The sequence below is a fragment of the Sturnus vulgaris genome, chromosome W (genome assembly GCF_052056855.1).
Source record: "Sturnus vulgaris isolate bStuVul1 chromosome W, bStuVul1.hap1, whole genome shotgun sequence".
Classification (NCBI taxonomy): domain Eukaryota; kingdom Metazoa; phylum Chordata; class Aves; order Passeriformes; family Sturnidae; genus Sturnus; species Sturnus vulgaris.
In genome coordinates, this window is record NC_142282.1 from 26,775,260 (window position 1) to 26,802,764 (window position 27,505).

Below are 27,505 nucleotides of genomic sequence, written 5' to 3' on the forward strand. Positions count from 1 at the left end.
ATTATTTTGAATGGCTTGCATAAAGTTCCCAGCTTTAATCTTGAGTCCCTGTTAATTGGAACCTCTGTCTCCCAGATCCAAGAAAACTACATTTCTTACTTCACCTGTGTTTTGAGGTGCTCTCAGAAGCTGGTTTATGGAGGTATAATTTAGTTGAAACTGAAATGTCATGCCTACTAAACGTTCTTTTTTTTGGAAGTTGAAAAGTTATGATTTAAAGTTACTTGTAGAATATAATCTAGTGTCTGTTGACTTGGTTCTCAGTGAAACTGCAGATGTGACAAGGCATAAATTAGCCATAAATACTGTAGCCTGAAGTATCCCAAATCAACCGTGCTTGCAGATGGGAAACTTCAGTAAGATTAAGTTTGTGTATTTTGGATAGAAGTGAGGAGTGTACCTGTACAGGATGTAGAGACATGTAAGCTGCCTTGAAAGCTCAAATTGAGTAGACTGAATGTAGTGTTAAGTTTTAGCTAAAACAATGTTTTTTTCAGCTAACTGAACTAATTTATACATCTTGGAAATAAGGGAACTTTCTGGAGTTTGTTGCCTGGAAATAAGATTTATTTTTTTTTTACTTCAATGCCATACTTCTATCCATAAGACCATTATGCACTTGAGCAATTTCTAACAGCTGTCTGCCTGAAATAATGGGGTTGGTTTGGGGCTTATATTTTAATACATAAAACCAGTCTAATAGAAGCTCCAAAACCAAGATTTTTTTTCTACATGGCTATAATTTTTCTTTTAAATTATTTGAAGTGCAAGTTGTAGTGAATGTTAAACATAGCCCAACTTTCAGCATATCTTCTAATATTTCATTTAATATAAACATCCTGATCAGGTAGTTGATGCTGAAAGGCTATCAAAATTGAAAACGGACGGTTCTACTACCTGTGTATCTGCAAACTAAGATTTTAACTATCCTTTAATAAATTTTGAAAGACTTGATGATTTTGAGCACTACCAGTTGAGAAGATTAATTATCTGTAAGCCATTGAACTCTAGATTGAAAGATGGGAATAAGCTTATTACCAGACTTATAAGTTAATTTCAAATTGATGTCCCCAGTGGAACAAAAATTGGTAGTTATTTAAAGCATGACAAACAAGGAGAAAAGGCTTATGAAACGGCTTGCTGTTGGAAGACTTCTGTCAAGCTGTCATGACTAAATGACATTTCAAACAAAATTTTGCTTGCTAAATTAATTTGGAGTTGGGCAGAATGTGCATATTGCTTGTGGAAAATTTTAATAAATTAATAGACCCAGCCAGCCTAGGTGCAAAGCTAGACTAAAGTTAAGTTGTTGTTTTTTTTTCTGGAGTTGATTTAGCCAGGAAAGACTTGAGGAAAAATTAAATGTCCAATCCAACAGTAACGTTAGTCTGTGCTAACTGTTGAAGAGTCAGCAGCAAACTTGCATTTGAATTTTATTGGTGAAGTACCTAACCTTTATGCAAACTTATCGGACTTATTTTAGGATGCAGGGTCCTATGGCATTTGGTAATAAAAAGTCCGAAGCAAGGTATTTGTTTCATGTGAAACCTCGGTGCTAACGTGTCTGTTTTGGTTTGTGTTTTTAGGGATCAGACGGGAATATCTAATTTATTGCTTGCTGAGTGTTCTGTCTGGTGAAAGTCATGTCATCCATATTGCCATTCACTCCACCAGTTGTGAAGAGACTTCTGGGGTGGAAAAAATCTGCTGGTGGCTCTGGAGGGGCTGCTGGTAGTGAGCAGAATGGTCAGGATGAAAAGTGGTGTGAAAAAGCAGTGAAAAGCTTGGTCAAGAAGCTAAAGAAAACAGGACAGCTAGATGAGCTTGAGAAAGCAATTACCACTCAGAACTGCAGTACAAAATGTGTGACAATTCCAAGGTAAGTGATGTTGTGTTTGAAATTGTTACAACCACTTAGGAAATAAGCAAATGGATGTTTAGGCTCTCTGAACAAATGACTAAAAAATCAGTTGCATGCTTTGATTCTTTACAAATTCTTTAAAACCTATTTTGGTTTTATATAGTGCTTGCTTATAACTGAATTGCATACTTTGTAAACTTACAATTTCTAATAATATCTTTGTTTTGATTTTCATTGCTACTTAATTTCAAATTCTGTGTATTCTGGTGGTGCCTAGCACAGTTCTTAGTTTGTAGCACTGCCTTATGGTTTTATTTAATAGCCCTGCCTATAATCAGAGTGGCATACTTGAACTTTCATTTTAAAAATAAGACTAGTTTTTCCTTGGTCAACACTTCAGTCATCTATTTATTTTCTGTTGTGTCTGGTAGTTTCAGTTAAATTGTACAAGCTGTATCCGTTCTCCCTTTTGAAGTTTTGTCTTTGGAGGCACACTGTCTGAAGACCATTTTAATTGTTTGTTATTGGCTAATGTAAATGCTTTTTTTTATTTAATAACTTGGAGTATTTCTAGAACTGTTCTTCCACTCCTGATATGTATATACATTTAGGTAAATAACTTGCATTCTACCCCTTTGTCTTTTTCAACTTAATTCATAGCAACTGCTGTGCGAGGGGCAAGGGTTATGTTTGTAAGTATAATGTGGTCTGTTTTCCATTCATGTTGTACAGAAATACCACTAAGGTGCCTGTGCAAGCTCATTATGTGCAACACAAGTATCAAATCACATCACTGGTGTGTTTTTCTATGAAAAAGAGGATCTGGTGACACAGGAATATTTAGGGCATTTAGTGCTTTGACACTTAATTTCTAGGGGAGAGAAACTGCATCTGGTTTATGACCCTAATTTCTGTATTAGCACATTCATTCCAACTAATTTTAAACTCTATATTAATTGTAGCACAAACTAGGTTTGACTGGTGTCACTAATGATTTCCATGTATCAAATGTGTAATAGCCCTTATAAGGGTTCTTGTGTTCTTTTAGATTTGACACAGCTATTTGGGAAAACCTTGAGTATGCTCTGAATAAATGACTACTTTAATTGTATTTTCTCTTTTCTATCCACCTTTTGTTTCTAATGCTGCTCTCTGCTTGTATTTTCTTCCCTAGAGCAGTTCCAAAATTCTCTGGGTTTCCTTTCTGCTTTCTTCCTTTTGCTGCTGGAAAACAATCGGAAATAAAATATTAACTCTTTCTTGTCTTGGTGTATATCAGTAGACTAAGATTGGAACCTGTAGGGGTATGTATTTCTTGACTTGACCTAAGATGACTATATAATTAGCAAGTCTTTACCATGATAAAGACAAAGTGCTTTAATTGTGAGGTATTTCATATAACAGAAGCTAAATATTCCATATAGAGATTCACTTGATATAAAATGTGTATCTATCTTCTAGAGCTCTTCTGCAAGGGTACTGGGGCAGTAAATATTGGTATTTCAGAAGAACAGTTATCTAATTTTTCTGGAGGATACCAACAGTATGCTAGTATGTCATTGTTTTCCTAGTCTACATTGGGTATGTCCTCCTGCTTGCATGACTGTTTGTGTGACATATTAAATAATTCTTTAAAACGGAATACAAAGCTCTATGATACTCTGTATAGCCTCCATGTTGTGACCAGAAGTTCTTTCTGGGTTGTGATATACTGTTCTCCTCTATCCTCCAGTAAGCTGTAAAAAGTACTGGACCTAAGTTTTACTTAACTACCTTAGGAGTAAGCTTAGTAGCTAGAGAGCTCTTGAAGTGATGTTGGCAGTTGTCCAAGGTTTAATTTTAAACTAAGAAATGGCTTTGGTATGAAGGGGTGAGATTATATCAGGGTTGCCAGAATTCATGAGTTTAATAGTTAGGTTTTGGACTGTTGATATTATTTCACTTTTTCCTGGTTTAGGGCAAATTTGGGAGGAAACCTCTGAATGGGGTCCCTCTAGGAAAGAGATTCAAGCAGTCCCTCCCCAACTAGTTCGGGGAAATATTTCCTCGGAAAGAAGTGGAAAAAAACCCTGTTTATTTAACAGGCAAAGCACTTTCCAGCACAAAAATGAGCAATACTAAACAGCAAAACCTCTCACCGCTCCAAAGAGATGACAGATTCAAAAGAGTCCCTTTCATGGTTTGCCGCCCGGCTCACTCAGTCTGTTCTCAGTCCCTTTGGCGCTGGGAAATGCCGTGGCCCAGGCCAGGCCAGGTGGGCCACAGGTGTGAGCTCCCGGTGCTCTTCTGGGTTTTCAGTCTAGAGCAGGTTCAAACAATTGCAAGAAAAAAGGAAAAAAACCCCACAGTCTAGGGAACTTCTCTGCCTCAGCTAGCCAGAAAAACTAACCAAAAGCAAAGGAGAGCTCTCTCCTGCTGTCCACTGCAGACAACAGTCTGTGTGAAGGATGCGGGGGAGCAAGTGCAGTTTCTGATAACAAACTCTGCATCTTTTCTCTCCCCCTTCACTCCTGGAACCAGTCTTAAAGCTGCACAATTCAATATTCAACCCCAATGGAACAGATGATTTGGGGATACAAGTATCATAAAGTCACCCCAAGACACACTTTGATAGCAAGAGTCTGGGTTCCCTGGAAATAACAACTGTCAACTCAATACTGTAATGACTTCTGGAGATTCTTGTTCTTGGATTTAGTGAATTAACGACACTGCTGATTGAGACCTATTTAATGAATGTCTTAAAGATCTGCAGATCAGCCGGGATAACTAATAAAATGCTGAATTTTTAACTTTTTTCCTTCCTATTCAACAGAAAGTTTTAGGTGCCAAGATGCTGTGATGTAGTTCTGATGTGGCAGCTGGGCTAGCTTTCCAAACCTTGTTTTGCTTCGGGAGGGTTTTTGTGTTTGGTTTTGTGTAGGTTTTTTAAACTTCCTTTTGATTTACTTACTAGTACTCAGTGTAGATATTGACAAATGTGGGATGTTTCTGTTTGCCACTGTTGCATTATTTCCTCAACAGAAGTCTCATTTGTGGTTTCACAGATTTCTGGTCCCCTTGGAGATTTCCAGAGAGTTGGATATGGTACTTTAGTGTACTTTTTCATCATTGAAACCTAAAGCAACTAAACACCTACAAGCTTTTCTCAAAACTGAGAGCAGCTTGGACAAAGGTTATATTAAATTGCCTCTTCAGAAATCTGCATATTATATATTACTGTATGCCATTGATAATCCTGTTGAATTAGGATTGCCCTGTTCCTATGCTGTTTGTCAAGATGACTACATACTGAGGCTGTTACTGTGTGTGCTATGCAAAGGCTGCTCATGTGGTAATTAACAGAACTTCTTATGCAGACTAATAGAGGTTCTGAGAAAGCAGAAGCAAACAGATGGAGTGGGTGTTAGCATTGCACAGCAGGGATGCTTAGCTCTTCATAAGTGGGTCAGTAATCTAGAGCAGAGGCTAAATAAGTACATAGGTTCTTTTGACACTAGCCCTCTAAGTAATTTGTAGTTATCTTGCTGAATCCTCCCAGCAAGCCAGTGGGATTTTGATCACATAATCCCTGAGTATCTTGAAACTAAATGTTGGCATGTGAGTTCACCATTTATATGAATCTTCTAATGGAGCAGTTTCTTCCTTATTATCATGGATTGTTCTGTTGAAATAGAATCACAGAATTGTAGAATGTTTTCAGTTGGAAGGGACCTTAAAGATCACCTAGTTTGAACCTCCTTGCCATGGGTAGGGATACCTTCCACTAACTAAGCAAGATTGCTTAAAGCCCTGTCCATAAATACTTTGTAATTAGTGGTAGCTGAAATCCAAGCCTTTAACAAACTAAACTATGCCACATAGTGAATAGTCAAATGGCATATTCATAGTCTATCTTCATTATTTTAAAAGTTCTTTCAGTGATGACAGTACAGAGTATTGGAATCCAAAGCAGGGAAACATATAACTAGTTTCATCATCTCAGTATTTTGGTGTGATCAGCTGTGTGGCTTTTCTGTCATTAAAAGAGTATAGATATGTTTCATGCCTTCTTCATGTGTCTTTCAAATAGACTTGCCAAATGCAGTTGCTTTTGTAAAATGCCTGATAATGTACAACTAATAAGAGTTTAGTTGGGGCAGGTTTGGGATAATATTGGCATGGAATGTTGTAGCTCCTATGTTTTTAAAACTGAAAAAAAGCTAGTCGAAGGGAAGCATTGTGTTTAGACTCTTTCGTGATGTCCTGTGTTCCCCTAGAGCATACGTCTGAAACCTAGTGCAGAACTGACTGTGTCCTTCCTGAGCTGTAACTGGGTACATCCATATCACAGGTTGAGTTCTGCTTCCATGCAAGCATTTGTATGTGATGACTGTATTAGGGATTTATTTTATATGAAGTATTACTACTAAAACTGCACAGTCTGGTGAAAGTTCAAACATATGAAAGCAAGACCATTTTACGTGGTCAAAATTCTCTAAAGAAATTATGAATTTCTCTAGTATACTAATGTTATTCCTTTGCTTGCTTGTCCTGCAGCCCTTTTTTTCATTTCCTGCAGTGAGTTGGCACTAAGGATAAGATAAGCAGCCTAGGCATAGCTTATGGTACATGTTAAATTGTTTTCTGAAGGCTCACTCTTTCTATTAGTTAACATGAGTCTCCATACATGGAACTTTAGTGCTGATCACAGTGTCTACAAAGGAGTTAACAGCAGACGTAAACTAGGCAAAGATGGGATAACTGGCTTGGAACTGCTGTTTCAGAACAGAAAAATCTTTTTAAATTATGACATTTTGAGGCCTTTTCTTCTCATAACTGAATAAAAAATAATTTCTAATTTAGGTGTAAATGGCACAGTTTTTCTTGAATATAACCTGTGCTACTTGTTAGCATGTTTTTTTTAATTCCTTGGGAATATTTGTCAGGAAAGTGATCACATAGCTTGTCCTGGTTTGAAAAGACAAGTGTGTGCTAGGGAAAGCAGGGCCTTCCCTTGAAATGGAGAAAGTAAATCCCTCCCTCTGAATTAGTATAATTGTGAAATTAAGGGGCTCTCAGGCAAAGATATGGGGATAGGAATAACAGTTCTTTACTAGTATATATAACAAGGCAAACAAAACAACAACTATGGGATTAACAACAAACAGAACAGGAACCCACTAACAGTTCTCTTGGCCGTGGGCACTTTTCCCCTTTGGTGCAGTTACTGTCACAGTTGGCAGGGAGCACCAGCTTGCTCCCGGTGGAGAGGAGCAGATGCGACGATCCCGCACAGCTGCAGGGCCACTGGAGTGATGGGAAGGGTGGAGGAGAGACTTGCTCACGAATCCTTGGGGCAGTGTCGGTCCCGGTGCTCCAACAGGATGCTTGGAGATAGCAAACTGAAGCAGGAGAGCGTCCTAGTGGGGGTGCGGGGTCCAACAACAGAAGAGGCAGTTCCCGGCTTTGGGATGGTGGGGGGAGGGTTCCAGCGGCCTTCCTCTTCCAAGAGCCAAAAGCGAGCGAGACTGCAACTGCCCCCCCACTCTCCTTTACCTGCTTCTAATCTCGCGATGTTCCCCCACACCCCCCCCTCCCCTGAGAGAATACTCCCCCAAAAAAATAGGGAGGTTCCCCCTCCCATCTCAAGGACCTAGCCATCAGTGCTTCTTAGCATGTCAATGGGAAAAAACTCCACAGGCAAAGAGGAAAGGAGAAACCAACCCCCAACATAGCTGCATGCAATAACCTAGTTTTAGGGATGCTTTTGATCACCAGTAGGGCAGAGGTGTCAAGCTAATGTGGCTTTTAGAATAGTTTGTTTTCAAGCTTTAGCATCTTTCCCCAAAATAGGTTACTTCAGAGTATAGCAATACAGGTTAAAGCCATAGGAAACGGGTGGTTTCAACAATTGGGGGAAGGGAAAGTTCCTCTGAAAGCTGTTTTAGGAGAGTTCCCAACATCTGCTGCTAAGCTATGAGTGTGTTAGGTAAGGGGACAATAGCAGGCAGTTGGATTGACACAGTAGATCGTAAAATAACATTGCTATCCAAACAGAGGTGACATATATTTTCCCAGAAGCAGAACTTGGCACTGTCTGCTAGTTTGGAGCTGAGCTGGGATAATTGACTATTCAAGTTGGGGATGGACATTGATTCTTAATCATAGCTCACAAGTTGAGAGTTCCTATGTATAAAGAACATTCTCATGGCATATACCATATCTCAGTCTGGATGCATTCACTTAGCTGTAAATTGGTTCTATGAATTTGTGAAGACTATAGTTGAACATCTTAAGCTTTCTAAAATAAGTATAGTTATTTAAACAGTGCATCAGAATATACTATTTTTATTGCTGAGATTACAGGAAGAATGTGCTTGTAAATTGTTTGTTTATAAACTGACTCCCTTTTCTTATGACAGGATTATTGAGGATGAAGCAGAGCTCCCTGTGATTTTTCTCTTGTTGGAATTTCAATTAAAATAATGCTTTAGAAGAAAGCCAGAGAGATCTTTCCTGGAAATATGGCAAAAGATAGTTGATATTTTGGGGAGTGTTGACCAAAATGAGCTTCAAAATCCCCTCGTCCTCCTTATGATAGCTGATGGTATGAGGACTTTGGCTGTGTTAACTGGAAAGGTATAGCAGGAGGATCAAATTGTCCTTCCTTTTCTCAGTTCTGTAATTATGGTGGGAGTTGAACATTGTCTCTACCTTCTCTGTAAAAGACTAAAGAAAGTTCTTGGTGGTTTCTAAGTGTCTTGCACCAGGCTCTGGTCTCCACAGGGCAATAAGGACAGAGTGATGGTGTGCTTTGCAGTAGCTTCCTGTTGTGTGTGACACTTCTTCATCTTGGAGTTGGCCCTATGTGTATGTACTCCTTTGGCAGCTTACTGTGTAACTTCCTGAGTTCCTCTTAGTAAATTGTGTTCTGCAGCCTGAATTTCCAGCCTAGGAAACTGCCAGGCAGCTAGCTGCTTGTCTGGTGAATAGAGTCCACCTGCATTGCCTGAACATAAAAGGTAAGGTGATCCTCTGAGAGAAGCAGTCTGTTGTTTCTGAAAGTGGTGAGTGTGAAGCTGTTGACTTTAGGAGTGTTTTTCTGACATTTTGTAGTGTCTTTTAATCTGTGTTCAGCGTTTCTTTCAATAATTTTACAGTGACTGCTTTCAACTGGTCCTTGTTCTGTAGTACTGTATTGTGCAGTCTGGATTAGTGTGTAGAGAGAATGAGAGTGCTCTGAGAGACTGCTAATTTCCTTGGAGCCTTTTGCAGAGCTGAAGTGGCAGAAGCTGGCATCTGGTTTTCCAAGACTATCTTGCACCCAAAGATAAATGGTTCTAGCTCTTCTTAGTTCCTAAATGTTCAGGATGATGTGGTTATAGACACAAGGATGCTGGCCCTAATTACATATGTGTAAAATGACATGTTCAAACCCTAGGTTGCAGAACACTTTTAGATGCTGTATGGACATACAATGAGAAATAAAAATTCATGTCAGGTTTGACTTCAAGTCTCTATGAAACTTATTTTCTGAGCTTGATGTTAGCAATTGTCGCAGTACAAGTTGGCTTGTACTGGGCAATTAATTCGGCTATAAACAAGAGACCCGGCCCGGTTCCATGGGCCAGCTCCTGGGTAGACAATGATAGGTTATATTCAAACCCAAACAGGGACTTCACCCAATGACGTTCCACCCTGGGCTGCAGACATCTCACTGGTCAGGGAGCTAGGTGTTGTTAAGGCCAGACCAATCGGCTGTCTGGACCGGGGACTTTTGAATCTCCTATATAAGAAGGATCTGAACAGTAAAACAGGTTGTTGTCACATGGATCTCTGAAAGTGTGTGTCATCTCTGTCTCTGAACCACGAATCCTATAACAAGCAATCAATAAGACAGTGTTGTGAGATTTCCTGCATCTGTTTGCAAACTACTTTTATGCATTTATTTTAACTAAAAAACTATCTTAAAAATCAATTTAGTTCATGTTTCATTACCAAATTAAACTTAAAAATGAGAACTGGTGGTCACTCACAAGTTTCTCAAATTCTTTTGAGCTGATGAAAAAAAAACCTCTGTTCAGACAAACTAACCATATGGAAATATCACCTTTTCTGGCATTAGTATTCCTGGCGTTTTTTTTTTTTTTTTTTTTAATGCTTATTCAGGGAAGGAGTTGGATAACTGTATGATGTCTGTGGTGCTCGTCTTCAGAAACTGACTTAACAAAAATGCCTTTTTGAACCCTTTTGTGAAAACAGTAATTTCTTAGTAAAAAGCATTTTTTAGTAAAATCTTTTGTGAACTGGTCAACAGTCTTGAGGTCTTTGTTCATTGAGAGGAGCCATCATGGATGGGGGTATAACAGAATGCAGTGAATGGTCAAAGCAGAATAAGCTAAGAAGTTAAATATTGTTGTTCCCTTAACCCTTTCTACATAACTTCCACATTATAGCCTAAAGTTAAATGATTTGCTTTCTCCTATTTGTTTCATAGTTTCAGTATATTTCATATGGTAGTGTAGGATGCAGGATTTCTAATAGCATATTTTTCTTCTACTAACACTTCCTACTTGAATGGCTGATTAGCAGCAGGACTCTTCTGATGTGTTGGTATATCTCCCTCTCTCTGGGGAGACATTATAGCAACTTTCCAGTACCTAAAGGGGCTACAAGAGAGCTGGAGAGGGACTTAGGACAAGGGCATGGAGTGATAGGACAAGGGGGAATGGCTTCAAACTAACAGAGGGCAGGATTAGATTAGATATTGGGAATAAATTCTTTACTGTGAGGATGGTGAGGCACTGGCACAGGTTGCCCAGAGAAGTTGTGGCTGCACCTGCTGTGGAAGTGTTCAAGGCCAGGTTGGATGAGGCTTTGAGCAACCTGGTCTAGTGGAAGGTGTCCCTGCTCATGGTGGAGGGGTTGGGACTAGATGGTCTTAAGGTCCTTTTCAACCCAAATCATTTTGGTATCTGTATACAGAAGAATGTCTGGGCAGTGCACTACTGATGCACATACACTGTCTATTACAGCAGTTAGGGCCTTGCAAATCAGTCATTCTTTAGAAGATGAATTTGAAAATTTAAGATTTCTAGCCTTCTTAACAGTGTTGATTGAAGTTAAGAATAGCGATTGTGTTCAAGTGTAATTGAGTTTTAATTATAAATACTAAAATATAGCTGATAACTTGGTTTGTTGCACAGTTGGTGATGAGGACTGAATTGCTATAAGTAAGGTTAAGCTTTAGTGTAGACATAGTTCAGGTTACAGCATCTTATAATGATGTCATCCTGAAAAAGGAAGTCTTAGAGTATTAAAGATACTTAGGGCTACCAGTTTTAAGCTTGCGCAATTCAGGAAGCCATGTGACTTACCCACATAATTTGTTAGAGTTGGTGTGTCATCGGCATGTCTTTTGAGGTAGGACAGCATGTAAAAATATAAATGTACAAGATACTTAGCCAGTAGCAAAATGCTGTATAGTTCAAAGGAACTTGTCTCAAGTCAGGAGGAAAAAAACATTGAATTTTAGGGACTATATTGTATACTAACTGGGGCATTGGATAAAGGCTCAGGGGATTTGGATTCTGGCCTTGGCTCTGCTGCTTTTTCTCAGGTAACATTGCAAGTTTGTAATTTGCTGTCATTTTTCAGTCTATAAATTGAGATGATTTTTTGTAAGGTGTAGGATAATGCAATTTCTTCACCTCAGTGTTATAAGCTATATTATTTGTTTAGGGAATAAGTTTAAGGTATTGTTCCCATTGGAGTATCAGTGATGTGGAAAGCAAGTTTATGGGTGAAAAAATGTTGGAATTTGTGCAAGTTCAAGTTACTGTTGCTCCTCATTCGGATTGTCTTAATAGTAAGCAGGAAGAATCAGAATCAAAAATAAGTGTTAAAGCTTGCTTGATTTTTATGTTGTTTGTCAGGTTAACAACTGATGCTAGGACTGCTGAATTTTAAGCGAATGAAAAAGAGCTACTTGTGATTACTTTAGTGACTTACCTGCTCAGTGAATTCTGGTATAAAGCTCTAACTAGTTAGAATAATATCTATATCTGGCACTTCATGCTGTCATTAAGAAGACATTAGTCACTCAAGAAAAATGTTGACTGTGCTTTATTGTCAATACTGAGCCCCAAATTATCTCATAAATAGTACTTATTTTCCCTCCAGTAATGGAATCAAGGCTTTAGTTGGCTTCAGTCAATTCTAAACTATTCCCTGGTTTACTATGGTAATTTGCCTTTATATCAGGCCAGCTATTCAATGTGACAAAGATTCCTCTCCTCATTATATTTTTCTTCTGTAGAAGTTAGCCAATTTAGTTTTCTTGGTACTGTAACAAAACACCTGAGTGCTGTTTTTACTGGTGTGAATATTTAATGACAACAAGAGCAATTTTACAGAAAAAACCTCTTCCTGGTTGTGTTGCTCAGGCAGTTAGCTTACAAAGAATGTCTAGGATAAACAACATACTGCAGTTCTTTTACTGCTGCAGCTTTGAACACAATTAGCTAGTTAATAGGCTCCCTACTTATTTAATCCTGCTTGTAATCTATACCTGCTAATTTAATAAAAGTAACTTCTCATGTCGTGTTTACTACTTGTTTTTATTTACTTACTCTGAGTTGCAGTGCTGATTGGTGGAAAATTTAAAATTTACTGTTGTGCTGGTTTGAAAGCAAAACCAGTGAGACACTCCAAGTCGGAAATACAATTTAATAGGAAAAAAAAACAAACATGCAATGGTACAAAAGAAAACTACTGACAGAGTCAGAATACAACCTGACACCCCGCTAGTTAGGGTGGTGGTAGCAGTCCAGATGAAGTGGTCTTGTTCAAGTAGTGATACTGTAGAAAGGTCTGGTAGCTCTTGTCTTCTGGAAACCAGTGGGTAAGGGCTTTCTTGGTGTTCCAAATCTCCATTTTTATCTAGGTAGGAAATGTTTGGCTTCTCCTTCTGGGTGGAGCATTTCACAATGGGATAATTAATTTTATCAGTCATGTAGTGGGACTCAATGACCCATTAACAGAAGATATCTTCCTGGAAGAAGGATGTGTCATGGAAAAAATAAAGAACACTGCCCCACCTGGTTCTTAACAGATGGCCCATTAGCAGAGGATATCTCCCACAGAGATAAGGATCACTGTCCCACCCGGTTTCCACAGATGGTGATAGAATACATACTTTTGGGCACATCTTTACATTGTAACCTAGGACAACTGTATAAAATGCTGTAGTCTCATAATGAACAACTTTCTTTGACTTCTTTCATGCTACATTATTTGAAGCTGACCAGCAGGATACAAGAGAAAAATCGAGAGCTGGAGTAAGTTCACATCTTGCTGCATATGCTTAAAAATTGGCAGAAGAACAGTGAGGTTTGGAAAATCCCCTTGAACAAATGCTGCACAGTAATCTGACTTGAGCATTTGTTCAGAAAAGATTCCCCAAATTGTATTTTTTTATTCTAAAATGTACAGACAAATTTTAGTAGGTCAGGAATTGAAAGTTTTCACTTAGAATCTGCCTGTAATTGTAGATAAACTGACCATTTCTCTGGATGCTTGGATTCCCTTTTCTTGGGTTTGGATGGAGAAAAGCCTGATGCAAAAGAAGCATACTCTGGGTTTTGCTGAAATGTGCAGTTTTAAAGTTACTGTTTAGTTGAATTGGCAAGTTACATCCCGGAGCTGGTCTTCACTTCCTCTTAGTTTTGTGAGAGGGTACTGTCCTGGTTTAAGGACGTTTAAATTTTGTTCCTCTGATTTTTGAAATAATTGTACCTCATGCTGTAGTTTTGCAATTTTGAACATGAAGAAAGGCTGACAACTGGCATGGAATATTGCAGCTTTGTGCCGTGGAAAGTTGTGTTTGAAACAATGTTTGACTCTCAGGTGTTTGATTGAAGTATTTTCTGTTTAATAGATAACTCAAATGTTGATTTCATGGACTCATACTACATTTTCCAAGATTGGCTTCTGAACCTTGCTGTGTAAGCCTACAGCAGTGCAGCCTCTAATCACCAAATCTTACTGATAGTTCTTTACTGTCTTTCTGTAATAAATCTCCTCTTCTGTGTGTGTGGGGGAACTTGAATATAAACTTAACAGCCATATCAGGGAAAGGATTAAAGTGTGTCCATACTGATGAATTCCACAAAGTTAATAATGAAAATACCTTTTTAGTTCCTTTGTATTTAAATTTTGAGTGTCTAATGTTCTGCTTGTCCCATATACCTGTCTTGCAGTCTGATATCTTGTCTAAGCACAGATAGTAATAAAAAAAAAATCAATGTTTTGCTGTAACCTATGCATCTCAAATTTGGTGAATGTAGCAAGAGAACAGAAGGCCTTCTACCTGTTGCAGGCTGCATTGGTGGCAGCCATTTAAAAAATGCTGTAATCGTCTGTTTAATGATAAGAAGTTTTTACTTGAGCCCAGTGTCAGTGTGTCTTTCATCATGTGGGAAACCTTCAATGTTTTGACCAACAACCACAGACATTCCAATAAGGATTTAAACAGCTCTCTTTCCAGCAAGAAGACATACAACTGTTTATTTGAATGCTAATGTTCCTCAAGCCTTTGAAACTCCCATCTTTTTTGGCTGCAATAGGACAGAGAGAGAGTGTAGGGTAACTGCCACCTCAGCAGAGGGCAAATAATGGTAGAGCATGGTTGACTCCTGCTAGGTGGAGTGAGGAAAGGAAATTGTTGGATGTTCTGGGAAACTGCTTTAACTGTTAAGCACTTGCATATGAGGCAAGAGCACTTGTGGGTATCATCTTCAGATGCATGTTCTGGGTGTGGATTGTGAGCAAGGTTCTTGAAGGCTTCAGGACTTGTCTGTGATCTTAATATGTCCTTTCTGTCTACCTCTAGGCAGTGAAGCTCAGGAAATAGATTTTGATTGTTGTTCTATGGGTGTCTCCTGAATACTCAATTTTCTGTCAACAGTATCAGATATGGGGTCCTGTGTTCTCTTCTGGACCTGAGGAAAGCAGGGGCCTGTAGTTAGACACCTTGGCTGCTAAGTTGCTTTCTTGATTTTCGCCTTAGCAAAAACACATTAGGTAATATAATATGTCAGCAAACATGCTAAGTTAATTTAAAAAATAAAATGCTGACCCAAATTGACCAAAGGGATATTCCATACCATATGATGTCAGGTCCGATATAAAAGCTGAGGAAGCAGGGGGCATTTGTGATTTACAATGTTTTTCTTCCAGAGCAACTGCTACATGTGCTGAAGCCCTGCTTCCTGGGAAGTGGCTAGACATAACTTGCTGATAAGAAGTAGAGAATAAAATATTTTTTTGTCTTCGCTTGTGCGTATGCAAACTTTTGCTTTAGTAAACTGCCTAATCTAAACCTATGATGTTTTTTACATCTTATTTTGTCTCCCCTGTCCAGCTGGGAAGGGGAGTGATAGAGCGGCTTAGTGGGCACCTGGTGTCTAGCCGAAATCAGCCCACCACAGTCCATTTTGGCACCCAATTGGGGCAAGACAAAGACAGTTTATATATATATGTGTGTGTTTGTGTGTGTGCATGTATATTTACATTTATATATTTATATATTTGTATATATATTGCATGCTATAGTAATAGAAGTTACCAAGTACAAGCTCGTCGGAGTTTGTCAGCTGCGCCACTTATCTTTTGCTGAATTTGGGAACATGTTAATACAAGCAATGGCTCTGTGCTTTGTCCTTATGTTGACGGCCTTGTGCTGGGGGAGGTATCTTCTGTGGATGATGAGGGAATACACCTCCCTCTCCCTGCCCAAGATTGATGTGAATGGTTTTATAATGCAGGCTCCTGTGGTCCACGTGATCTATGTATTACTATTAATACTGTTAACATATCATGTGGTTTGAAATCTGGTGTCATTCTGGTGTAAGAGAAAACACTTTAGGTGAGGAGCTATTGAAATCTGCCCTGAGCTGTCCAGTTCCTGGGTGGCAGAGTGCATGGAAAGATTTGGGAACCTTCCTAGGGTGATTATCACCTGCCGTTGCCTGGGACTTTACTCCTGAACAGGTAAACAACCCAAAGAAACTGACCGGTAAACTGATAGAAGGGTGCCTTGCCTACCCCAATGAAAACCAGAAGCTTCTTGCCCTGCACTGGGGCCTGGTCTGTGCCTACAGAGCCACTGTTCAGTACTCTCAGAGGACTGTAGTTGAGGCAGGAACCCAAACTGCATTTGAGGACACTGCCTGAGACAGGGACTCAAACCACAGCAACTACAGTAATTGCTCAAGTAGTGAAAAAGAAATAAGGAGAGCTACAGGTCCATATCATCAATTAGAAAGGGAGAATCACATGCAGAATCACATGGCTGGAAGAGACCTTCAAGATCATCAAGTCCAACCCATGCCCTAATACCTCAACTAAACCATGGCACTGAGTACCACATCCAATCTTTTTTTAAGCACATCCAGGGATGGTGACTCTACCACCTCCCTGCGCAGATGATTCCAGTACTTTATCACTCTTTCTGTAAAAAACTTTTTCCTAATGTCCAACCTAAATTTCCCTTGGCGCAGCTTAAGACCATGTCCTCTCGTTCTGTCAGTTGCTGCTGGGAGAAAAAGACCAACCCCCACCTGACTACAACAACCTTTCAGGAAGTTGTAGAGAGTGATAAAGTCACATCTGAGTCTTTTCTCCAGGCTAAACAACCTCAGCTCCCTCAGTCGTTCTTCATAGGGCTTGTGTTCCAAGTCCCTCACCAGCATTGTTGCTCTCCTCTGGGCACAATCAAGCATCTCAACATCCTTCCTAAACTGAGGGGCCTAGAACTGGACACAGTACTCGAGGTGTGGCCTCACCAGTGCCAAGTACAGGGGAAGAATGATCTCCCTGGTCCTGCTGGCCACACTATTCCTGATATAGGCCAGGATGCTGTTGGCCTTCTTGACCACCAGGGCATGCTGCTGGCTCATGTTCAGTTGGCTGTTGACCAGTATCCCCAGGTCCCTTTCTGCCTGGGCACTGTCCAGCCATACTATCCCCAGCCTATAGCATTACAGGGGATTATAGTGGCCAAAATGCAGCACTTGGCACTTGGACTTATTCAACTTCATCTTATTGGACTCTGCCCGTCTATCCAACCAAGGAGGAAGAAGGAGAATCAGCAAAGGAGGAGTTATATCAAAAAACTGCTCCTTCAACACAGAAATTGAAAGGAGTGGAGCAAATCAAACAGAAAACCGAAGTTACTTGGTCCCTGACTATCGACGATTGAGAGAGAGATGGGGACTACTGATTTGTGATCGGAATCTGAATTTTACTGTGAGTTATGTATGCTTATCTACCATTTTTAGGAGGGTTAATAATTTCATACTAGATTCATTTGGTTAAACATCACACAAACTTTACATTTCTACTTAGTTAAATCTTCTTTCCTGTCCTTGATCCAATCTTCTTGTAATCTTCAAAGCTCTGTTTGCTCTTGCCAAAGCATCTTGGTTATCAAACTGCATATGCTAATTAAATCTACAGTACTATCAGTCTCAGCTACCACATCTCCCCCATTCCTTTCAACTGAAAATAAACTCTTAAGTGACTTGTCTTAATTTTTTCACACACTGTAAAATACAAGGAATAACTACTACAATGCATAATATAATGCCTAATACATAGAAGCTTATTTTAACTGAATTTCTTATCCATCTATGATGTCCATAAGTCTGTGAGACGTCAAACAGGTATTGATGAGGTTCTTACAGGCATCCCCAGAGGGTGAAATCATGAATCTTCAGAAGTCAATGTCAGGGCTGAATGGCAATTTAGCTGTTTTTTTTATTTTCTCTGGCTCTCATTCTTTTGGAGACGATCAATGTTTGTTCAGAGGAGCAGGTACCTTTGGACCTGTTGGTGATAAAACACATTCATACCTTCTCCCTAGGTTAGTAAATCAGTTAGGCTTCATCATTGTACACTCAGTTAGGGATCTTTATGTAGAAATTGCCTCTGTACATGTAAATCTTCAAAGTAGTATCACTCTGCCAGGGGTTAAATTTGATTTGATATAATTTCAAAATTTTTAGTATAAATATACAATTATTTAAACGTTCCTGAGGAGCCATATTCCCCCTTAACAACACGTGTCTCTCGTTATTGAACATGAAGGCAACATAAAAAGCAAAAAAAGTGGCAAAATGTAGCAGGTGTTGTTTGCACCACTTAATTAGTGGTTTGTCTGAAGTTTCTTCTGTCTTCACTGAGAGCCAGGATTAAAAAACACGAAGGAGATGAATTTTCTCATGTTCGGGCTTGATTGTTTATTAAATCTTATCTAAAGTACAGAGAGTTCAGCAACACTCCTAGCTACCAGCTAAAAGTGAGCAAAATGGAGGTGAACCTAGCTAGCTACAAGGTCTCTTAAAGCTAAACAGTCCAATAGAAAATTAACACCTATATTATTTATATTTTTGACCCAATAACCAAAGTTCTGTGACCTGCAGTGCAGGACTAACTGTCCAACCAGAAACTACTACCTGAAATCATGAAGAAGAAGGAAGAAGAATACCAAAAGGAGACACCACCCAAAATCCTCCATCTTGTCCCATACCTATTACTATATTATAAAACCTCAAATTTAAAACCCTTCACCATGTGAAATCACACACTTCTGTTTAACTACACACCCATGACTCTAACTCCATCACTGAAATTTGGAAGCCTTCTCCAAGGCCTCAGGTCAAAAGCAGTGTTCTCCAGGGCATCAGTGCCAGAATGCACAGAAAGCTCAAAAAACCCAGGTTTCTGGGATCCAGCATCTCCCCCTTCTGTTTGAACCATGAACACTGCGTTGACAGCTTTGTCAACCCTCTGGCAGATACACTGAAGTAGACAAGGCACAAATAGCATGATTACTATGATGACAATCAGAACATACATGCCCATTTTCAAAAATTCTCTCCACAATGGTGTGAGACTTAGCCAATTAGACAGATCATTCAACCATGATCCTTCTTCAACTCTGAGTTTGGAGATACCGTCCTGCAATTGTTGTATACTTTTATGTATAGATACTGGATGATCTGAAAGATTCATGCAACACATTCCATCAAAATCTTTGCATCCATGTCCATGCACTAACAAAAGAAAATCAATCGCTGCTCTGTTTTGCAGAATTGCATGGCGCTCACCTCGAACATCAGTTAACAAATTGCTTATTGCGAGAGAGATGGCACGAGATCGCTTACTTAGCCAACAACCTAGTTGATCCAATTGTTTCAAGGCTTCCCCTGAAGCAGCTTGAGGCAGAAAAAGAGCTGCTGCAAACCTTCTTCCAAAATCCCATGCTCTAAAGTTGTCATCACAATCAGGTTTATATTCATCAATCACCTCTTTACGTTCGTATTCTCCTATCATTTTTACATGAGGTGTTAGCAAAGTAAGTCTCCCAATGCTACATGGACCACCTTTGACATTTGATGGAATGGCAGGCCAAACTCTATCTCCACAAATGAGAAAGATCCCCTGCGGTAACTGCAAAGGGATATGATTAGGTGCTGTGTGCGAAACTGTGGTGAAATTGCACCAAGATGTCACATTTTTATATAAAACGTGATTTGGAGTGACATCTGTAAATTTGTCTTTACTGTATTTTGACCCAGGAAAATAAAATATTATACAAAATTCCATTTTCACTGAGCCAAGAATTTAATAGGGTGCCTGATGAAGAAATTTGGTCCAAACACTCCATTCCTCAGTGGGATTTGCAATGAATTGAGAAAGATCTGGAGTGACATTTCTTGGAATTGGCCAATCGTCTACTGGTATACCAACCAAACAGGCTGAGAATGGCTTTTCTGGACTTGAATTCATCAAACAAATGGTGTCCAAGCCTGATGCATTTGCTAAGGTCACCCAAACATTGTCTTTTGGTTGACTCATGGGCAGGGTCACGTGTCTTGGTTTGAAAGACAGGTATGGTCTAAGGAAAGGCAGGAGCCCCTTTTCTGCGATGCAGAGTGCAACCCCCCTCCCTTTTAATTATTTTAGGTCCAATTCAGACACCTTCAGGCAGGAGATATGGGGATGAGAATAACAGTTCTTTACTGGTATTTAACAAAGCAGAAAAAAACAACAACAGCTATAAAAATTGGCAACAGAAACAGTCTAGCTCCGCTCCAGTCCCTTCTGGCCGCAGGCCGTCTCCCTGTGCTGTTACCGGTGCTGTGGGGGCAGGGCAGGTCCCGCGCAGTTGAAGAGGGCTGGGTGATGGCGGCCGCGGCCCAGGGGTGAGCGGGGATGGGGAAAGTTACTCCCCCCTCACGGTGTCGGTCGTGGTGCTCAGCAGAGTGTCCGGAGGTAGTAGGGTGAGCTGGGAGAGCAGCAGAGCGATGTCCAAAGGCAGGGAGTGTGGATCTCAGCGCTGGGATGGCAGGGGAAGATGCCAGAGCAGAGCCCAGGTTGTCTTCCCACTCCAGGAGCCAAGCGAGAGAGCGAGCCCAGCTCCAGACCCCCCCCCATCCCACCTTTCCTTTTCCGGTTCCCCCCCCTCCCCCTCCAGCCACCCCCCTACGAGAGAACATTATCTGTCGTTTTAAGGTGTAGCCACAATTACTTAGCATAACAATGGGAGAAATTCCACAGAAAGAAAAGCGAAGCATTCAACCCCCAACAGTCGCGTTACTAAAAGCAAACAACAAAGTAATAAGGCACAAGTATAATATTTGATTTAATTTCATATTTTTCTTTTTGGTTTTGTTTCCAATTCAAGGCCAAATGTGAGATACTAAATGATTTCTTTTTCAAAGGCTTTATACTTTCGTACAAAATTCTGAATTGTAATACAATCCACACCAAGTTCTTGGCAACAATGCTCTACAATACCGAGGATTCCCACACTTTTTGCATCAGCAAAAAACCCAAAGTTCACAGCCTTTGCATGTGGGACAAAAGATGTTTATCGAGACTGCAGTTCACGTTTGCGTGCTTGTTTCTTTGCTTCCGGAGTCATCTGCATATGTCTTCAGTTGATAGGGTTTCACATTCTTCGAAGGAATCCACTTCAGACCAGCACCTGTGGAGATACAAGCATAGCCGTTGCCCCAGGTTATTAGCTGAAATGGACCTTCAATTTTTACTGTCTCCGGATTTTTGATCAAAACCAAAGGATTTTCCTGTAATTTTGCCTGTGTCGTGTTGGAAAAGTGATGATTGGTGGATTTGGTTCTGCAGAAGAGCTATTTAGAAAATTTAAAACATACAACACTTTATTCAACCGCATTTGAGGCATAGCCTGTGTCTCCCCTCTTTTTTGTTTTTCCAAAAGGGATTTTAAAGTTTGGTTTGTTCTCTCAATGATTGCCTGACCTGTTGGAGAATGAGGGATGTCAAAGGTGTGACGAACACCCCAATTCATCAAGAATGTCTTGAGTCTTTGGGCTATGTAGTCCAGCCCATTATCTGTTTTGATCTCCTGAGGCACACCTAATGAAGCAAATGCCTGTAAAAAATGTTGACATGCGTGTTTCGTGTTTCGCTGTTTCCTCTATGCAAGGAGGCAAAGACTGCACCTGAAAAGGTGTCCTCTGAAACATGAATATGTTTGAATCTCCCAAAAGATGAGTATTTTCTGATGTCTTTTTGCCACAACTGCAGACTCTGCAATCCTCTCGGATTCACTGCTCCAGTGGATACAGGAGGTTGCACGATATGACAATCCGAATAAGCATCTATGATCGCTCTCGCTACGAAATGCTTGCATAAGTGCCTGTGCGTTCTGATGAAAAAATGCATGACTCAACTTTGCCTACTCAAAAATTTTTGGCAAGGTGTCTGCAATTGGCATAATTAATTTGTCTGTTTCTGCATTCCCTTCCACCAAAAATCCTGAGAAGAATGTGCCCTGATGTGAGATATGAAGTATTTGTTCTCTCCGTGTTGTAAAATTTGTTGCATACATGAAAGATAACAATACAAATCATCCTTATCAATGTTCTTTAAAAGTGACCCTTTGATTCTTTTGACTACATTGGGTACATAAGCTGAATCTGTAATTAAATTGATGGTTTCCTGAAATAATTAAAATGCTCTGACCGCTGCTGCCAATTCCACAATTTGAGAACCTTCCACTTTTTGAATATCTGACTCCTGTGTCTTTGTTTTTGGATTTTGCCATGTTATAACTGTTTTATGTGTTTTTCCTGAACCGTCGGTAAACAACGTTATTGCATCCAACGAAACTTCACTCAACATGGGTTTCTCCCTAAAACTTAACTTTGCTTGTAGCAATTTGTGATTTGAAAAGTGAATTGAACAAACACCTGAATAATCTAGCAATGCAATTTGTAATTCCTCTGATTTTTGCAATGCCCAATCAAAATATTATTTTTCCAATGGCAGATAAATTGTTTTAAAATTTTTGCCTGCCATTACTAACAGTCTTGCTCTGGCCCTGATTATGGTTTGAGATGTCATTTCTAACGTTGTAAAAATTGTTTTCGGGGATCTGTAGGATAAGAAAACCCACTCAATGATTAGCAAAGGATCCTTCTTCGAGGTGTCCCATTGAAATATGACACCATACAGTTGCATTCTTTCTCCCAACACTGCAAAAAAGAATGGTTGTGACATTGCACAGTGACGTGCCTGTCTTTGTTGGAGGGCTTCAGCAACTTTGTCAAGGGCCTTTTGAGCTTCAGCTGTGAGGATTCTCGGAGATTTGATGTTACAATCTCTTCTCAGTAAGTCAAAAAGTGGCGCAAGTTCATCGCTGGTAATTCCCAAAATTGGTCTGATCCAATTGATTTCTCCCAAATGCTGTTGTAGATCTTGCAAATTGTTGACATTGGTTCTCAATTGTATCTTCTGTGGCCTGATTGCTTGCTCTGTGATTCTCCATCCCAAGTACTTCCATGGTGAGACTTCTTGTATTTTTGATGTGGAAACTTCCAGTCCTGCCTTTTGAACTTCTGCAATCACGCTGTCACGAGCTTCTTGCATTTCTTTCTGCGTCAGCATTGCAATGAGCAGATCATCCATGTAATGTCTGATCATCGCCTGTGGATGTTTCTTTCGCACTGGAAACAAGGCTCATGCCACGAATTATTGGCAAATCGTTGGTGAATTTTTGAGTGGTTGAGGTAGGACCACCCAATGGTATCTTTGCAGAGGCTCTTCTTTGTTGATGCGTGGAATAAAAAAAGCAAATCAAAGAGCGTCGTCTGGATGAAGTGGGATGTGGAAAAAACAATCTTTTAAATCAGTAATTACAAGTGGCCACTCTCTTGGTATCATTGAGAGAGATGGAAGTCCAAGCTGAAGTGGTCCCATTTCTTCAATGACCTCATTGATTTTTATGAGGTCATGGAACAATTTCCATGAATTTGAAGTTTTCTTATGGATGACGGACACTGGAGAATTCCAGGGACTATTTGTTGCTTTGACATGGCCTTTCTGCAATTGTTCTTCCACTAGTTTTTTGAGAGCACTCAATTTTTCTTTTTCCAGGGGCTATGGTCCACCCAGACAGGATTGTCTGTCTTCCAGGTTAATTTCAGGATGGTGAGTGCCTCAGTGACCCCTATTAAAAATCCACTTCTATTCTGCTTCCCCACTGTTACAGGATGTCTCTTCCCCATACTGTGATTGGCTTCTGTACAACCAAGGGACAGATGATTGCTATCTTTCCTTTTGGTCCTGTAACGATGATTGAGTTTTCACTCTCCAAACACACTGTGGATCCTCCAATTCCTGTTAGAGATTTAAGAGGTGTGATCAAATTCCACTCTCTGGGCCAAAAGATATAGGAAATGACTGTCATGTCTGCACCAGTGTCCAACATGCCTGTGATTGTGATTGTTTTGTTGTTAAGTGTGAAGTTGCAAATTATTTGTGGTTGATCACAGCCTATTTGTTTCACCCAGAAAACATGCATCTCCACATCTTCACTTCCAGATGGTGCCTGCTGATTCATAATTGGCATGACTTGTGGTCCAATTGCATTTGTTGGCAGAGCAATGGCCTTGGCTATTGGAGTATTTTCTGGAATGATCAATGGAGTCTGCAAGGCCTGAGCTAAAACTGTTAATTCTTAATTATGGTTCACTGAAATGACTGTTGGGTAGATGATGAGCCCTAAAATGCTGCTTCTGCCTTTGCCTATAATTTAAAATTCTTGTCTTTTCCATGATGTCCCAGTGATTCCTGTGGATATCACTGCATGACTCTCGTTCATGAAGTAGGTTAATTTGGAAGCTTCCAATTCGCATTGCGTCCCAGGGGGTAACAGATCTGGGTCGCTGGGGAAATAGCAAATTGTCCTGTACAGGGAGTCTGATTGGGGTTCCCCACATATTGTATGACTTGATGGCCCCCTGGCTGCTGTCCCACCACCATCACTTGTGTCGTTGCGCAATGGCAAGCCAAGGTCTTGGAGTTTCCTGGCAAGGGGAAAGGTTTTCCATCCACATCCGTCTTTGAACAACACTGACTTGCAAAGTGCCTTCCTTTTCTGCATCTTGGGCAACGATTTGGTGCTTTTGCATTCTCTGCTGATTCTGGGCAATACTTTTTTATGTGTCCAAGTTTTCCACATGTGAAGGATGGCCTTTTGGCAAGTTCTGTTGCCATTACTTCTGAGGAGATGTCTTGTTGAGGAGTTAGATGAAGAGCTGCAAGGGTGTCTTGAGTTTGAGTTGCCAATTTGAATAAACTTATTTTTCTTGTTGTGAGACAGAACCAGGAGCAAAAGAGCAAGGCAGGCCTAAAACTTGAGAGAGTATAAAAGAAAATTTATTAATTACACAAACAAAAAGAGAGGGAAAAAAAATTTTCAGAATAAGATTTTTTAGATCACTCCTTCCCTCCCTCTCCCAATCTTCATAACAACAAAACAAACATATAACAAATACTTCGGTCAGTGCCCAATTTAGTCTTTCTCAGTTCACTTCTGGAGAGAGAAGCTTCTTCTTGTTGAAGTTGTAGGGATTTTTCCCACAAGAAGGAAAAAAACAGTTCTCTTGTGGTTTTATTTTTCACGATTTGCATCCGCCCGGGAACCTGCAACCGTGACGCTCCTCCCAACTCTACAACCGTCCCAAAGTTGTAGATGTGGGCCATGTCTGTCCTATGGGGTATTACTTTTAAGAATGAAATGTTCAACCGCAAAGATTTTCTCTGTCTCCTTTTTCTCTGCTCAGGCTTTATCTTCAGAAAACCAAAATCTCCTTCTTTTCTCAGGACAGAAATTCTCAACACAGGTGCTTTTTAGTCAAATCATCTATTAAATGGAACATTTCCATCCCCCCATGTCTCTTTCCATGGTTTATAGGAATATTCAGTACATCAGTTCATTCCTACAATTTCACAAAAAGATTTTCAGCCATTTCAGCATCTTCTCATTCTCTTTCCATCTTAAAAACTTAGCTCTTACATCACTGACTTCAGAAATCTTCTTATTCCCTTTCATATTCAAAGGAAAGGCTGGAGGCTTTGCAAATCTTATCTGAACACTAAAGAGTTAAAGTTTAACACAACTACAAGAGTTGGGCCAGGCTCAGGCTGTGCTGGGGGGGGGGCAGCTAAGGTGTTAATTAGCCTTTCTGAGGCTGGGCTGCAGCCCCACACTGCTCATGGCCACCCGGGCAGGCCCAGCCCGTCCGGCAGCAGCAAGAGTCGGCCTCCCCCCACGCCAGAGCTGCAGGCCCGTGGAAGAAAAAGCTGTGAAGGTCTTATCACACAACTTTTTCTCCCCCTGGCCATCGGGTCCCCTTCGTTGGCAAACGGGGCGCCCAAGCGGCCTCCCGAGCCTCCCCCCCCCCCGCATGGGGGAGAGGGAAGCTCGGGTTGATGTTACCTGCTCAGCCGCCGGAAGACAAAGAGACTCAGTTCCGGATTACCTTCCTCAAAATGTGTGTTCACGGAGCGAACTAACTTTCTCTAATTGGCTGTTGCAGGTATCCCAACCCCCACAGAGGAAATTCCCTTAGGAAGAATCTCTTCTAAGTTTCTTCTTCCTAAGTCAACCTATCACAAAGGGTTTTCTCTAATCTTTTATCTGCAGCTTCTAGAAGTTTTTCGAATTGTTCTCCCAAGGCTTTTGCTTGGATTGTTGCCATATGTTGAAGAGTACCTATCTTGCTGCATGCCTCTATCATTTGAGGAAGGGTTGGCTGTGGCTCACACAAGGGTACTAATTATGCTAATAATGCTATCATTGGCATTTGCAAAAGCCAAGCTTCAAAGCAGATGGGGATGTGCCATTTCATAACTGCATTGCCTTTCCACTGCTTGAGTTAGACAATCTATGAAAGAAGTGAATGATTCCAATACACCTTGCTTCACCTCTGTGTAATTTCCCTCTGGAACTCCAGTAGGTTGAATTTGCATTATGGTCTTTCAAGCTGCTTCCTTGATATCATTGAGCACGTCTTGAGGCAGGGCTGCTACTTGATCTGATGGTTTATCATTGGGAGCTTTTCCTGCTAATTGATCCAATGTGAGGTGTCTATGTGGACGTCTAGCATAAGACTCTATTAATTTAGTGACAGCTCTTTTCCATTTGACTTCCCACAACATGAATTGTGCAGCTGTCAAAATTGTCATGGCAATATATCTGCAGTCAAAAGGTACCAAATCATAATTATTGAAGGTGCCTTTCAATAGTTGGTTAAAGTATGAAGAGCCTAAACCACTCTCTTTCAATGCTTGTCTCAAGTCTTTAATTATGTTGTGTGTCAGGGGTGCCTATATGGGATGTGCATTTCTTCTTCCATAACTGACTGCCATGGTCCTTAGCTGTCTTGATGCCATGTCGAAATCTCCTTCTTTTAATGCCTTTCTTCTGATCTCATCCCAATCTGTAAGCATGTCTTTTGAAGACTTTTTTGTTTTCTTTTTTGGGATGGCCCCTGTCCCCTAAGGAAATGGGACTAATTCTCTGCTCGTATTCTGTGAATTGTCTGTATTTTGTGTGTTTGGGTCCTGTAAAGATACTCCTTCTTCCTGCTTCAAAGCTGTATTCATGCCTTCATTCACTTCCCCGTCTATGAAATGACTTGGTGTTTGCATTTGCTGATGCAAAGTATTTGAGGGTGCAGTAATAGACACGGCCAGAGGTGGCGCTGCATCAGGATGTTTAACGTCTTCTTGCTCGCAAAATGGTGTCGGCGGAAGTATGTATGCATTGTTTATGGAAGCGTAGAGAGCACCGACATTTTGTCGTACGGATGACGAGCGCATGGCCCCGCCATTATTTTGTACGGACAGAGTTCGCATGGCGCTACCATCTTGTGACATGTAAAGATCCTGTGCTGTATCCGGAAGTTGGAATAAAAGATCTCTGAGAAATTCCCGCGGAATTACATTATGGTATGTAACTGTCTGGCTATAGGAAGGGTTGTTCGGCGTGGCTGAGATGTCTGAGGGGTGCCAGGGACCTGGAAAAATCTGTGATGCGCTTGATTGTTCTGTCTTCGATTGGGAGAAAGCTTGCAAAAAAGCTGGCCAAGGGGAAAATGTTCGTGCAGCAGTTTTGGGTATCAAGGAACTGCTGTGCATATTTTCTGAGTCTGTGTTTGCAAGCTCTGGTTCGGAGTCTGATTCCTCTTCTCCCTCGCTTGTCCCGGGTGAGCTATGCTCTCCCTCAGGGTCTATCTGTCCCTGGCTCTCCCCTGCCGCGCTCTGCGG

General features: G+C 40.5%; 1 protein-coding gene and 1 pseudogene across 3 annotated transcripts in view; one reads left to right on the forward strand and one right to left on the reverse strand.

The window, feature by feature from the left end:
* LOC148220051 (SMAD family member 2-like) overlaps positions 1 to 27,505 on the forward strand; it is a 72,222-nt gene that overhangs the window by 9,178 nt on the left and 35,539 nt on the right. For all 3 annotated transcript variants that reach the window (XM_088155703.1, XM_088155705.1, XM_088155704.1), the window contains exon 2: positions 1,587 to 1,879. In XM_088155703.1, coding sequence (XP_088011829.1) covers positions 1,644 to 1,879 — 236 coding nt within the window. In that variant the 5' untranslated portion in view covers positions 1,587 to 1,643. The remainder of the gene's footprint in view (positions 1 to 1,586; positions 1,880 to 27,505) is intronic.
* Positions 18,263 to 20,208, reverse strand: LOC148220052 (syncytin-A-like; annotated as a pseudogene).